The sequence below is a fragment of the Anoplophora glabripennis genome, unplaced genomic scaffold, assembly GCF_000390285.2.
Source record: "Anoplophora glabripennis isolate ALB-LARVAE unplaced genomic scaffold, Agla_2.0 scaffold26, whole genome shotgun sequence".
NCBI lineage: Eukaryota > Metazoa > Arthropoda > Insecta > Coleoptera > Cerambycidae > Anoplophora > Anoplophora glabripennis.
The window spans coordinates 921,265-935,354 of NW_019416261.1; the positions used below are offsets into that span (position 1 = coordinate 921,265).

Below are 14,090 nucleotides of genomic sequence, written 5' to 3' on the forward strand. Positions count from 1 at the left end.
GATCCAAAATTTCTTTAAAACTACACTCAAAAGATCAATATAACAATTTAGAATAATATGATCGTGTTATTAGTAATATGTTGACATTTAAAAGTATCATTTAATGACTTTTTGATCTTTACTTAATATTTGATAATTGCAATGTTAATACAATATTTGATAATAGTACCTAATTACAAAATACCTATGAAATATTTTTTGGTTTCTTTATAATCTATTTATTTGCTTTATAGCTGTGAGTAATTAATGTTAACTCTCAGCGAACAGGTATTTTGTGTTTAAAGTAAAAATTATGTTAACTAATTATTGTTTTTCTATTTCAGGTAAGCTACAACAGAATACGTTTCAATAGCTGGTAAGTAACTTGTTAATGTTATTCGTGTCTCTAACCGGAAGTAAAAATATGGTTAGTGATATTTCATTTGATAATTTACTTCCGAGAACTATGTATGTTGCATGAATATAACGAATTTAACAGATTTGTTATTTATGACAAATTTAGAATCTCTCAATCCAAATTGTAACTTTCCTACGTCAATAAATTTTATGTTTCAAACAGTTTAATTTGTCAAACGTCATTTAATTGTGCCCTCATTGAAATCATACTTAATATGCTTCATCGAATTTTTAGAAAATTGCTACTGTTAATGTTATTTGAAGTGGTTACTTTTGGTTAGTACACTCTCTATTAAGAACAAAATGATGTATCGAATTGTTGATATTGCCCACAGTTTTAAGCAGAGTTCGTAGCCACAGGGCAGCGCGGTCAACGCCTTCAGATCCAAGAATGCGTGTCTCAAAAAGAGACAGTTTGTTACTTGAACTATCATAATAGGGTAAAAAGTAGTAAATGTCACTAAGTAATAATAATAAATGCCTAATAGGTAAGAACTGATGGCGTCGATCACAATGCCCCCTGAACCCTGAAGGCATACAGACGTCAATATTTTTGGGCAAACGTCAGGCTTATTTTGACTTATCTGATAGCACAGCTTGTAAAACTAATGGTTTTTCTAGTAATAATTTAGTAATTCCCTCATTAAAAATTATTCATTCATCATGTCATGTAATGTCCCCAAATGATAAATCAAAAGAATTAAACTGTATATCAAGCTCGTCTAGACATCTTTAAATTCGAGTGTAAAAATTTAATCATAGTCAGCATGATAAAATCCCGCCAGATTTATCGCTACTAGCTCCCATGAAAGGTGATGAAGGACCGATAGTGTTTCGTAGAAATTAATGCCCGTTTTTCCAAGCCTCTTGCTTTTTATCGGCCGACCACTGGCGGGAGATCAATTTGCGGATCCCCAGGAAGAAAAATCCGACTAATCTCGGCCATATATAATCAAATCTAGTAAGTAACTGATCCTATACTTCTGGTTGGCGCTCAACTTTCGAACTCCCGGCGATTTGTTACCTATCTGTCGCGAAGGATGTTTTTCTTTTAGGAGCGAATTTCTTGACCAAATGGAAACGTCATTCAGGGATTTATATTTCAGAGCATTCTATATTCCGTGCCTCCTTCGAACGGTCTGTCTAATGTGTCTGTCCCAGTTTCAACAATTATATTTTGAATGCAGATATTTGTTTAAATTACTATGTACAACAAATTATATTGCAAAAAATAATGTGATAAACTCAGTGTTAATAGTCCACAAGATATGAAAAAATATCCAATGAAAAATGTATTTTAAAAGAAAATTAGAAGTAATTTTTGTTTTAAAATTGATTGAATGTAAAATATGTTGTAGGTACCTTCTTTAAATACCAACACGGGCAGTGAAAGTTTTAAACCACTAAGCGAACATTTATAATTCAAATGGTTGCCTGGGTAACTTTAACAGTTAAACATATTTCAAAACAGAATACATACAAAGTAATTTTATTTATTAATTTTGGTTATTAAGGCCACTACTATACTTTATTTAAAAAATTTTAGATATTTAATGGTTTAAAAATAATGAAAAACTAATCAAAAATATTTTTTATGTAAATTAGTTTTATTGAAAATAATTAATACAGTTAAAGGATGGCATCACTCATTTTACTTAATCAGAACAGTTGCTATCTTCATCGGAATCACCAAAAACGTCTTCTTGGGTATTTCTTTGACTAGAAAGGACCTTTATATTTTCCAACATGGACCGAGCATTTATCTGGCCAGTTTCCTGCTCCAAATCGTTCAAGCAGAATGGAGGAAGAGGCGGAGGGGGAGGAGCTGGCAAATTTGGCACTACTTCAGATTTTGTATTCTCTTTTACAAATTCACTTCTTACTAGGGCATGGTCTTGTTCTAAATTGTCTCTGAGTTGGTTTAAGTTAAATTTAGGTGGCGACTGCTTTTGCGCTTTCGAAAGTCTCGTTTCCAATTCCATCTCGTCTTCATCTTCGTCTCCTCTTTTATTCTTTGCCTCTATAAATCTTTCGTGTTGTTTTAACGACTGTTTCAATTCCTGAAGCATTAGACTGAGGTAAGCACTCGAGTGGTCTTCATAGTCTGGTTTTGGATGCTCATCAATGGGTTCTTCGGCCCCGATATAAAGCTCGAATTTTTCATCGACAGGTTCAGAATCATCATCATAACTTACTGTAGGAACTGTTTCGGAAGAGATGGTATTCATTTTCGATGTTCTGTTAGCTGCTTCAGCTGTCTGATTGACTGTAGCATTTGAAAGTATTCCATAAAGTCTACAGAGGAGATCTAGGGATTCGTAAGTGGCAAACGTATGATTTCTTAGATCTACAAGAGCATTGCCAATGTGTGGTAAGTCCTTTTCAGTTTTATTTTCCAACTTGTCCAAGACAATTTGTGATTTCTCCAATATAACAGATAAATTGTTTACTGAAGAAATCAGTGTTGCTTCCAGTTTTGTAGATATACTTTTACGTTTGTTCATTTCGCTTTGTAAATGAATTTCTGATTTCTTATTAGAAGAATGTCTTAGGAAAAGAAACTGCTTTTTTGTGGTATCGTGATAATGCTCTAAAGTTTTTACTATATCATGTAATGTTTCGTTAATTAAAGTGCTACAGCTGTGTTCACGTAAAGTTGTAGAGTTAAATAATATTCCTATATAACTTATAAGCTTAGAAAAAATCAGTACATTTATATCATACACTTTCTGAGTACATGATAGACAGTCTTCTGTGTCATAAAAATTTTCGCTTTCGAATATATTGGAATAATTTAAATGCTCTAAACTTTTAAAATCTTCTTGTAATTCGGGAGAGTATGTTGTAAAGGTGTTTAAATTGTTAGATAAAAATGTAAGTATATTACTGTTGGTTTGTAAAAATACGTTCATAAATTCTCCTACGTTCTTGCCATGCAGAACCAACGAACTTTTATCTGTCTTTCCTAAATCATACCTGGTTTTCATGTAACGTATAACATTTTTTGTAAATTTCTGCAATTTAATTATAACTTCCAATAGCCTATCAACCACTCCGACATTGTCTTGTTTTCTTTTTTCTCTTTTGTACTCGATGAGAGTGAAATATACTGAGGCTATAAAGGGAGGGATTACCAGCAAAGGCATTCTCAATTTTGTTGCTAGAAATGGTGCACTCAGAGCCGAGATTATACTCGCTAATAGACTTAACGATGGTCTGTAAGCGTTTCGTTCGGGGAAGTGTCTAAATTTAGAAATACTTAAAAGAACTTCTAGGTCTTCGTCCAACAATAAGCCGGATTTTAAAATACTTTTTATGTAGGAATCAATCAGCGGTCCGTAGTATTCGTGGTCGCATAAGCTGGTGGGATTTACTTTCCAAGTTGCAGTCACTGAAAAGAAACAAATTATGATAGTTTTAAGATTTTAAACTATTTCGTTTATTTTTATTGCAGTAAATTTTAAATCAGACCGAGGCAGACAAGATAAAAGATAATGGAAGAAGAAAATGGAATTTGAAATAAGTTGACTTTTTAGAAAGCACTTATTGCAATTTTTTCTCGAGAATGTTAATGTGTATAAATATTTTAATACGAACATTTTCCAAATTATCCCGACATAGAGAGTGAAAAAAATACTCTTCTTTATAACTTCTCAACTAGGTACCTAATAGAAATGCGAATAAACTTAACATTGTTTTCCTGTGGCTAAGACTATAAAAAAATAATAATTGCTTTCTTCTTCAAAAGAAGAGAGAAATTGCACCAAGAAAAAATCTAATTTGCCATGGAACTATATATTAACATCTCAAAAAATATTAAAACTTATCTTTCATTCAAAGTTGGAAACTTCACGGAATAATATGTATCATTTTATTCTGTATTACCTTTTATGAAATTAATTAGCGATTTAGTAACCATGTCTCTATCATTGGTTGCTTAGGGGACCTCGATGTTATTGCCACATATTAGAAGTTTACGAAAATTTACTCCGAGTGCTTTCTATTTCTATCTTTATTATTCATACTGTTTCTAAGAGAATGATATGTCTAGACCAGTGGTTCTTGACCTGGGGTCCACCATCTCCTCCCAAGGTGTTCGTTTTTAGGAACATTTAATAACTAATAATAACTAATTAAGAAAATTTACGTTTGATGCCGAAATTTCAAACCCATTTAAATTAGAAATTATATCTAACTGGGGGGTCCTCAATAAAAAAAAATATATTGAAGGTCTGCAGTAAACAAAAGGTTAAGAACCGCAAGTCTAGATCATTACGAATAAATGTTCGTAAACCTCTATTAAGCCAACCTATCTAAATAAGATGTTGCACTTTTGTACTCAGTTTGTAATAGAACTATTTCCATCATTTATTATTCGATTTGATAATACATGACGAAGGTACACTGAGCGCAAAACTTCAGATTCAGTCAAAATTGCTATTAGAATATATTCATTAGTTTGTATGTATGTACAAATGTAAAAAATAGTTTTTTTAACTTTCTCCATTTATTTTAAAATGGAAGCATATTTGGAAAAATTTTGGTATAAGAAACCCTAATTTTCAAAAGGTCCATGTTAAATTTGACTATGCAGGGTGATATATATAGGGTGTTTCTTTATACGACTGCCAAACTACTACAGGTCTAAAGGTAACTAATTGATGATGTTTTTATTTTCTTCTAAACTATCTGAAATATTACTACACGTTGTTGGCTGTTAATAATTAATTGCTGTACAGCTACCTTAATTTAAAAATATGTAGATTTTCTCTATCGGAAAATATATTAAGTTCTGACTCTGTAATTAGTTTTTTTATTATGAAAGAGGTGACGGTAATTGAAAAAAGTTGCTAAAATACACGGCCTTTGTGTAAAATTAAAATGTATGTTATCACATTACAAATAATTCCAATGACTGCACGTAAGAATAAATACACTAAAGCTGATTATGTATTACATATTAAAAAAATGATAATTTGTTTGTTAATTTTATTTACTATGTAAGTATTTATAATACGTTAGAAGTTTTAAATACCCAATGTAGTGTCTCAAAATATATTTATCTATTAACATCAAAAAAACACCAAAATCACAGCTGTATTTGATGTGTTTATCTTAGTAATCATTGTTACGTTTCTTTACGATTTTCAATTTTACTCGACAGTGACCTAAATTAAAATGGTTCTATGCATCACATTTTGTTTAACTCTACAGGCTGTTACAAATTCGCTTCTTACTGCAGGGATCTCGGAAACGGTAAGAGCTGGGGCCAAAGTTGCGTAATCAGGGGACCAACATTATGCCTCTAAAAAACCAAGGCTAACATGATTAGTTTTCGAAATATTTCAGCCTTGTTTGAGGTGATATTAAAAAAAATACTCTCTCATGGCCACTGTTTGCTCTCTATCGAATGGCATAATCAATTTTTGTATGTAACGTTTCGTCTCTCCAGGACCATTAACTTCATTTTTTTAAATACGACCCTGGAAATTTTATTACATTTTTTGCAAGCCTTCATGATCCCTCAACCCGAAACAGATTCAGACGTTTTGATTCGAAAAATTAATTTTCAGGGTATTCGTTTATCTAAATTTTTTATTTAGATTCCTTTGTTTATTGAATTATCGTACACTCAGTCTCGTTAGACCCTGTGAAATCCATCTAGTAATTTAAACTACTACCGCCAATTTTGTTTATCTTTGTTACAAACATAATATCAACCTGTTATTCAATTGTTTTTGCATACTTTATATAAAAAAATGAATAGTTTGATAAAACTTCTGTTGCTACACATTTTTCTGTTTCTAAAAGACCACCATTGCGAGAGAAAGCTTTTTAAAAAATATAATGGACCGCCCTGTATTTAGATATTGTAGGCTAAAGTGCGGCTAAAATAAATAATTATATAATATATTAAATAACATAAACGTTCTATTACAAATCTGCAGTTTTGTCTTGTCTTGTTTTTTACAATACAGCATAAGCAGTTATAATATAACTAACTCTTCTGTAATTTCATTTAAAATATTACTGTTATTATCTCCTAATAACATCTTAATACAAGCTCTCCGAGCTCCCCCAAACATTTTGCTGTGTAATTTAATCTCAATTTATTTTAGCAATAAACAGTATCAAAGCTATACTGTTACATTGACAGACTATATTAAAGGGTCTTCCATAATGAAATTATAATTTGCTCAAAGTAACGTGAGTTTCGATATGATTTGATATTGACTTCTAGGAGTGAGGTTAATATCTAGTTAATATTGCTTAAGCGATCGTAACAAGCAGTTGCTTCTACTAATCTTGAATACACGTTTACTTACACTGATTTGTATTCATTTTTCATTATAAAGTACGTATTTGTGACGAAATAATCACTTTTATTATTCTCGTATTGATTACATACACTACGAACATGGAAGAACAGCTGATTTCCCTTCCCTTGCTCGCGTCGGCAGCTCGACAGCGCTTGACCCCAAATTGTAGTGCGTTCGGATCTCACGCGACTGTTCGTTCCTCACTAGCGGATGCCGCGTTCATAATTCACAAATTCCCTTATACGTTTTTTATTAATTCTCATTTAAATTTCACTTATGTTTTAATGAAACGTTGAAACATGAAAGCATCATAGAAAGTGGAACTATTTTTTATAACTGTAGAATTATTAATGTCTGGATCATTGCACAATATTTTTTTTTTTTTACTAACACCACAATGGATAAAATCAAGAATGCCATGGACCCAGTGCATATGTATGCATATAAGTGCATGATAATATGAAATGCATATAATTTAATATGAAAAAAGTGCTACACTATAAAAGGTGTACTATAATAATAAACCCAACGTATTCTTTACAAAAGACATTTTTTAAATAAATTTTTCTTATAAATATGATCCGCAATAAGTAATTTGACCTTAATGTAGTTCATTCTGTAGGGTATTCTCAAAGATAATGATAAAGATAATGTAAACAAGGAAATATCTAATAATAATCAATTTAAAGGAGAAAATATTGAAAAAGTACCTAGGTATCAAAACAGAACATCTATAATAAGGTACTCTGTTTTAGTGCAGGATCACTAAATAAACCAAAATTTTGTGGAAACTGTCAAAGCAAATATACGATATACAGGCTGCTACAAATTCGCTTCTCACTACAGGGATCTCGAAAACGGTAAGAGGTACAAACTAGCTTAAATGGGGGCAACGTTGCGTAATCAGGGGACCAACATTATGCCTCTAAAAAATCACGGCTAACATCATTAGTTGAAATATTTGAAAAAAACGAAATTTTGGAAATCCGTTTTTGTTAAATTTCAGCCTTGTTTGAGGCGATATTGAAAAAAGAAGAACACTTTCTTCTAGCCACTTTTTGCCCTCTATCGAATGGCATAATCAATTTTTATATGTAACGTTTCGTCTCTCCAAAACCATCACCAACTTCATTTTTTTAAATACGACCCTAGAAATTTTATTACATTTTTTGCAAGCTTTCATGACCCCCAATACTGTACTGCCTCAGCCCGAACCAGATTCAGACGTTTTATCTCGAAAAATTCATCTTCAGTGTATTCATTCCAAATTTATCTAAATTTTTTATTAAGATTTCTTTGTTTATTGAATTATCGTACATTGTAAGTGTCGTTAAACCCTGTGAAATCCATCTAGTTATTTAAACTATTACCACCACACATTAAAATAAAAAATTATTACATTCCTCTGTCCATAGTCATTTCTAGGCTTCTCGAGTGCTATATTTTTTTATTTTCAGGATATTCATACAAATACATCTGACATGCTCTTTCATAGTTGCGGTTACAGGTATAATAAATTCCGATAATATTACGCTGATATTCATTTTCAACCTTTGCCAAAACGAAAATGATTTTGAACATTTACTGAAATTTTTTAAAGAATTATATTCAGTTGGCGTTTTGGTTGTTCATATGCATTTTTAAGAATTAATTTGTCATAATAAAATTAAAATTGTAATAATGTTTTAATTTTGACGCAACAACTTATTAAGGTATGTGTGACCAAGTGATGGTAATAGTTAATAATAATAAATGTGTTATTGCAACGCGTGTTGGTAATAGTTTAAATAACTGGATTTCACAGGGTCTAACGACACTTACAGTGTACGATAATTCAATAAACAAAGAAATCTAAATAAAAAATTTAAATAAATTTGGAACGAATACACTGAAGATGAATTTTTCGAGACAAAACGTCTGAATCTAAAGCAGTGCAGTATTGGGGGTCACGAAGGCTTGCAAAAAATGTAATAAAATTTCTAGGGTCGTATTTCAAAAATGAAGTTGATGATGGCCCTGGAGAGACCAAACGTTACATATAAAAATTGATTATGCCATTCGATAGAGGGCAATAAGTAGCCATGAGAAAGTGTTCTTCTTTTTTCAATATCACCTCAAACAAGGCTGAAATAAAACAAAAACGGATTTCCAAAATTTCGGTTTTTTCAAATATTTCGAAAACTAATTATGTTAGCCTTGATTTTTTAGAGGCATAATGTTGGTCCCCCGATTACGCAACTTTGCCCCCATTTAAGCTACTTCGTACCTCTTACCGTTTCCGTTTCATAAATGTTTACATGCTACGACGTGACAACAGAGTTTAGCTAACCAACATTACACGGCTGGTACTGGTAACAAAAATTCCCTAAATCTTGACGTCACCAATATTAATGATTCGTTTACAATGAACAATGACAAACTGTTACGTCTATGTCCGTGATAAAGCGGTCGCTGACGGGTTGATAGAATTTCGTGAAAAAATACCAATTATAGCCGGTGAAACAGAATGCTGTGTTTTAATGTAACCTTGGTCTTGTTCTTTTAATAATTTTAAATTTTACCGAAATTTAATTGTCAACATAAAGAAAATAAAAGCTTTGTAGAACCAGAATCGCACTTATTGGAATACGGAAGTATATCCCACTAGATATCCTAATAGTCCAGACGGTATGTGTTTCAAAAAGCCATATTTGGGTGAATCGTCTATCCACGGAGATTTTTGGCTTTTTGGCTTTCAAATATCACTAAAAATGAAAATTTTTCTATGCGCATAAAAAAAACGTGGGCTTAACTTTTGGCGGCATAATATGTTAAAAAAAATTCGAAAAATGTCATATTTTTCTTCCTATTTAATTATGTATCTTTTCAAGAGTTGATTTTAGGCGAAAATGGAAGAGGAAAAAAATGTTTGCAATCAAATTTTTTACAAAAAACGTCAAGTTACAAATCGAATGAATCATGTATATTATGGTAAAAATTGAAAAAAGTTCTTGGAAAGACGCTTCTTTAAAAAAAAACAGAACGATTGATCAATTGGTTACATAGTTATAGCCGATTTAATTTCGAGCAGGCCGAAGAGGCCACACTCTCTGTTTCCCCCACCACCACCACCCGTACGATTTTATTGAATTTCTCGCTTGCATAAAAAACTCTAAACACGTTTTAAAGTAGGCTGCCAATGAAGAAAAGTATTATAATCTTAGACCTGGTAAGTACTCGGAATACCAAAGGTATTTTTTCGAAAAATTAGCCCGGATGTCCCAGTATATTTAGTGTAAATGACGGCTATAACTATGTAACTAATTGATCAATCGATCTGTTTTTTTACTTTTAAAACCTGCTTTAAAAAATTTGATTTGATTGAATATTCACAATGTTCTAATTGTTTATAAGTACAAAAATACGACCAATGTTTAAACAAGCGCCAGAGCTCTCCTAATTGACGGATTTGGATTTTTCAAAAAAAAAGTTTGAAATCTTGAGAGCCCTTCTATAAGCGATTAAATTTTCAAGTATCTAAGGGCCTTGGTTTTTGCTGTGCAAAATTTTGAAAATTGGCAATTTTTTTTTTCAAAATCTGGATTGCAAAATTATTATGCAAAATCTATCGAACCGATTTTGATGAAATTTGGTGTGATAATTCTACGTAACATGAAGTTTCTTTGGGCCAAGTATAAAGGTACTATACCCAATTTAAATACCCCAAAAAAAAATCCCTAAAAAGTATTGTTTTTAACCGCATTTTTGCGATTTTTTCGATTTTTACCATAATAAACATGATTCATTCGATTTGTAACTAGACATGTTTTGTATAAAATTTAATTGCAAACATTTTTTTCCTCTTCGATTTTCGCCTAAAATCAACTCTTGAAAAGATACATAATTAAATAGGAAGAAAAATATGACATTTTTCGAATTTTTTTAATATATTGTGCCGCCAAAAGTTAAGCCTACGTTTTTTTTATGCGCATAGAAAATTTTCATTTCTAGCGATATTTGAAAGCCAAAAAGCCAAAAATCTCCGTGGATATACGATTCACCCAAACCAAAACAGATACCGCCTGGTCTATAAGGATATATTTCGATCATGTTTGTTGCTCTTTGTATTACCTACTTAATCAAAATGACTGAAAATCAAATATGACGGTTTTTTATTTTGATTATCTTCCGTAATAGAGATGAAAGAGATCATACAATATTTAATATATTTTTATTTACGTCGCCCGCCGTGTCGTGTTGAGAATATTAAACCAAGGACTACCAAAATCTACGAAACGATTTAAAACACATTTATCAACAAAATGATACACAAAACCTAAACTACAACATTTGCAGTGTAGTTTGAGAATGTAAATAATTACCTACTGTTTGCAAAACTTCCAAACCGTTAAATCGGGACTATATTAGAAATTGAGAATTTGAGAAATTGAAAGTATGTGAGCATGTATGGCAACAACACAAAAATTTTGGAATAATATACTAATCGGATAAAAATAAGTCTAAAAAAGTGCGCGTTTATTTTACTGAACGGTAAAAAACGTGTTTCAAATCCTTCATTAAGTTTTAAGAGTTGTTGGTTGAACATGTATTTTCAATTACGAGATAAGTAATAATTGAACAAATATTTGAAGCGTAATTTGTCAGATCTGAGAGCATTGATCGCAATCCCCTTTGGATTCTGATAGCCTATGAACGTTAAAATTCGTTCAGCCCCTACTTTGATTTATCTGTAGCGTAACATATAAAATCAATGACGTTATATCTTATGAAAGGTTGATAAACAAAACAATAAAAATGTCATCAACAAATCACATTTAACTGTCAGCTATTTTGATTAAAATTTCGTCAATGAAAGTAGAGAAATATTTTGCAAACCTTGACAATTTATCGTATATTGTAGTGCTTTAACATGATGGTGAAAAACTGCTTCATTACGTCATCTTGTGATCAGGCAAACTAAATTAATAAAACTAATTCCTTAACAGATCCATTTGGCGCAATGAGTTACTTAAGCTTTTTTTTATTTCCAATGCAGCAGAAATGCCAAATTAAATGGAAAAAGTAATCAAACAAATCCACAAATAAATGGTTAACGATAAATGAAAATTAGTGGATTTAACTAATAACAGGACCTATAACGAAAAAAATGCCTCAAAATATGCTTTCTAAATTAGATCTAAAGGTATATTCCTTGTTGAAACTTGATATTGTTTGTTTTTTAAACATTTCTCACGTTAACAATGGGTAATAATTACAAAGGAATACAATTTTTTTTCATATACTTTGGAGGTATGCCGATAATTTAAAATTAAAGTGTTAAATTAGTCAATACTTTTTATTCTTGCACTTTTTTCTCTAAAATGCGAGTTATGAGCATTTTAATAATGCTCAAAATTGGATAAAAATGACTAACTCCACAAGGAGGCATTTTAGAGGAAAATATGCAGGAATAAGGTTTTATTTTGACCTCAGATTGACACTTTTGTGTACTTTAATTTCAAAATCTTAACTATTTTAACAAAAAAAATCCGATTTTGAGTAATTGTGTGAGGTTAGGGATAAATCATGACGTGATGGAGCATTTCTGATGGCTCCATCGTCTTCAGCAGGTCAAAATTCAGGGGGTATACTCAATAGTCAATATCGTAAAAGAAAATTTTGTAAAATCCTTATAGTTTCCGAGAAAAAATTATTGAAGTTATAGTACTTTCCGCGAGTGCATCGCTGGACAACTGTACTCCCTAGAGTCATTCGCGTTGTGCGCTTTAAGGAATTTTCGTGGAGAGCCACGTGGTCCCAGCCAATTTTACAATCAGTATTAACGTTATTGCGATAGTATTTACAACAGTTTTTTAGTAGTTAGTGTCAGTAATGGCTTACTCGAAGTTGATGTATACCGTTTTAATTTATGATAAAACAAGACAACATTTGTGTTATGGTGAAGCAAGACAACATTTGTGTTAGTCCGCAGAAACTGCGTAAGACGGGTCCAAATGTGTTTACACGTAGTTGGACAATCATTTCCGAACTACCCTTTTTGATTTTTTTTACAAAATTGTGTTTGTAAGAGTCCTCTGTCCATCCAAAATTTTTTTTATAAGTTCTGAATCACCCTGTATAGATATTTTTAGGAACATTTTGTAATTTGTTTCCGACTAAAATATGTTTTAAACTCTAAACAATATGCTCCTTATTTATTAGATGAATTAAATTTTGGCAAATAGGATAGGAATACATTTATTTTAATTGTTTACAAATAAATATTCATAATTTTACTCGTGTGCTGATTGTGAACTATTTTTTACTGTAATAATGGTAGTAATAATCTACATATCCACTAATTGCTAGTAAAATTTGTTTGTAATTCCATCGCATGTACAGGGTAATTCATTAAAAATGGGAAAATCGGAAACTGAAGATACTACACGTAAATTGGTAACTATTGGCGCAAACATGCCTTATCCGAAAGTTGATAGTTTCGGAAATACACGGTGTTGAAAGTTAAAATTTTAAATCGTTTTTTTGCGATTATTCTGAAAATATGTAGATTAGGAACCTGAAAATTTGTAAACCAATATTTTTTTAAGCGACAAATAAGATGCGTGTTGCAATTTTATCGTTGCTCACAGAGGGCGTCACATACGACCAATTTTACCGAAAATTTAGTTAATAACTTTTCACCCTGTATGTCTAACATGAAACTTGATTCAAAACCTGAAAGAGCAATCATTTTTTCATTATTACTCTTGTTTCATTTCGGGATCTCGATCCGTTTTCGAGAAAAATCGATTTAACGAACACTATGTCTTGATAATACGAGAAATTAAAAGCGAAACAAACTAAGTGTTTCTTCATGTTACTACAACAATTAACAATAAAACAAATGAAATACGTAATAATGATTTAAAGTAATTGTTCGAAGAATCCTCTGTTGACACATACAATTTACACAACGTTTTCTGAAAGATCTTCTTCGAGTTTGAAACAACATATTGGGATTGAGTCTGACTTCGTTGGTAGCGATTTGTATTCTTTGCCACAAGTCTTCATACCAACCAATAGATTATTTGTAAACGATATCTTTCATTCGAGGCCAAAAAGAAAAATCAAGATGATTGAAGTCCGGACTTCTAGGTGGCCAAGCAAAAATGCTTACATGGCCAATCCAGCGATTTGGAAAAACTGCATCTAAATATGCACGCACTGGCCGAGAAAAATGCGGTGGAGCTCCATCGTGCATGAACCACATGTCTCTTCTTAAATAAAGTAGAACTTCTTCAAGCCGTGGAAGCATTTTTGCTTGGCCACCCAGAAGTTAGGACTTCAATCCCCTTAATTTTTCTATTTGGTCTCGAATGAAAGATATAGTTTACA

General features: G+C 31.5%; 2 protein-coding genes across 2 annotated transcripts in view; one reads left to right on the forward strand and one right to left on the reverse strand.

Annotated features, from left to right (window-relative positions):
- The window catches only part of LOC108905962 (complexin), a 1,206,537-nt gene that overhangs the window by 693,606 nt on the left and 498,841 nt on the right, over positions 1-14,090 (forward strand). The window lies entirely within an intron of this gene.
- LOC108905952 lies at positions 2,031-6,812 on the reverse strand. The gene is made up of 2 exons (XM_018709041.2): positions 6,723-6,812; positions 2,031-3,787 (listed from the first exon to the last, which is right to left on the reverse strand). The coding sequence occupies exons 1-2, from the start codon at positions 6,736-6,738 to the stop codon at positions 2,052-2,054; spliced, it is 1,752 nt and encodes a 583-aa protein (XP_018564557.1). The 5' UTR covers positions 6,739-6,812; the 3' UTR covers positions 2,031-2,051.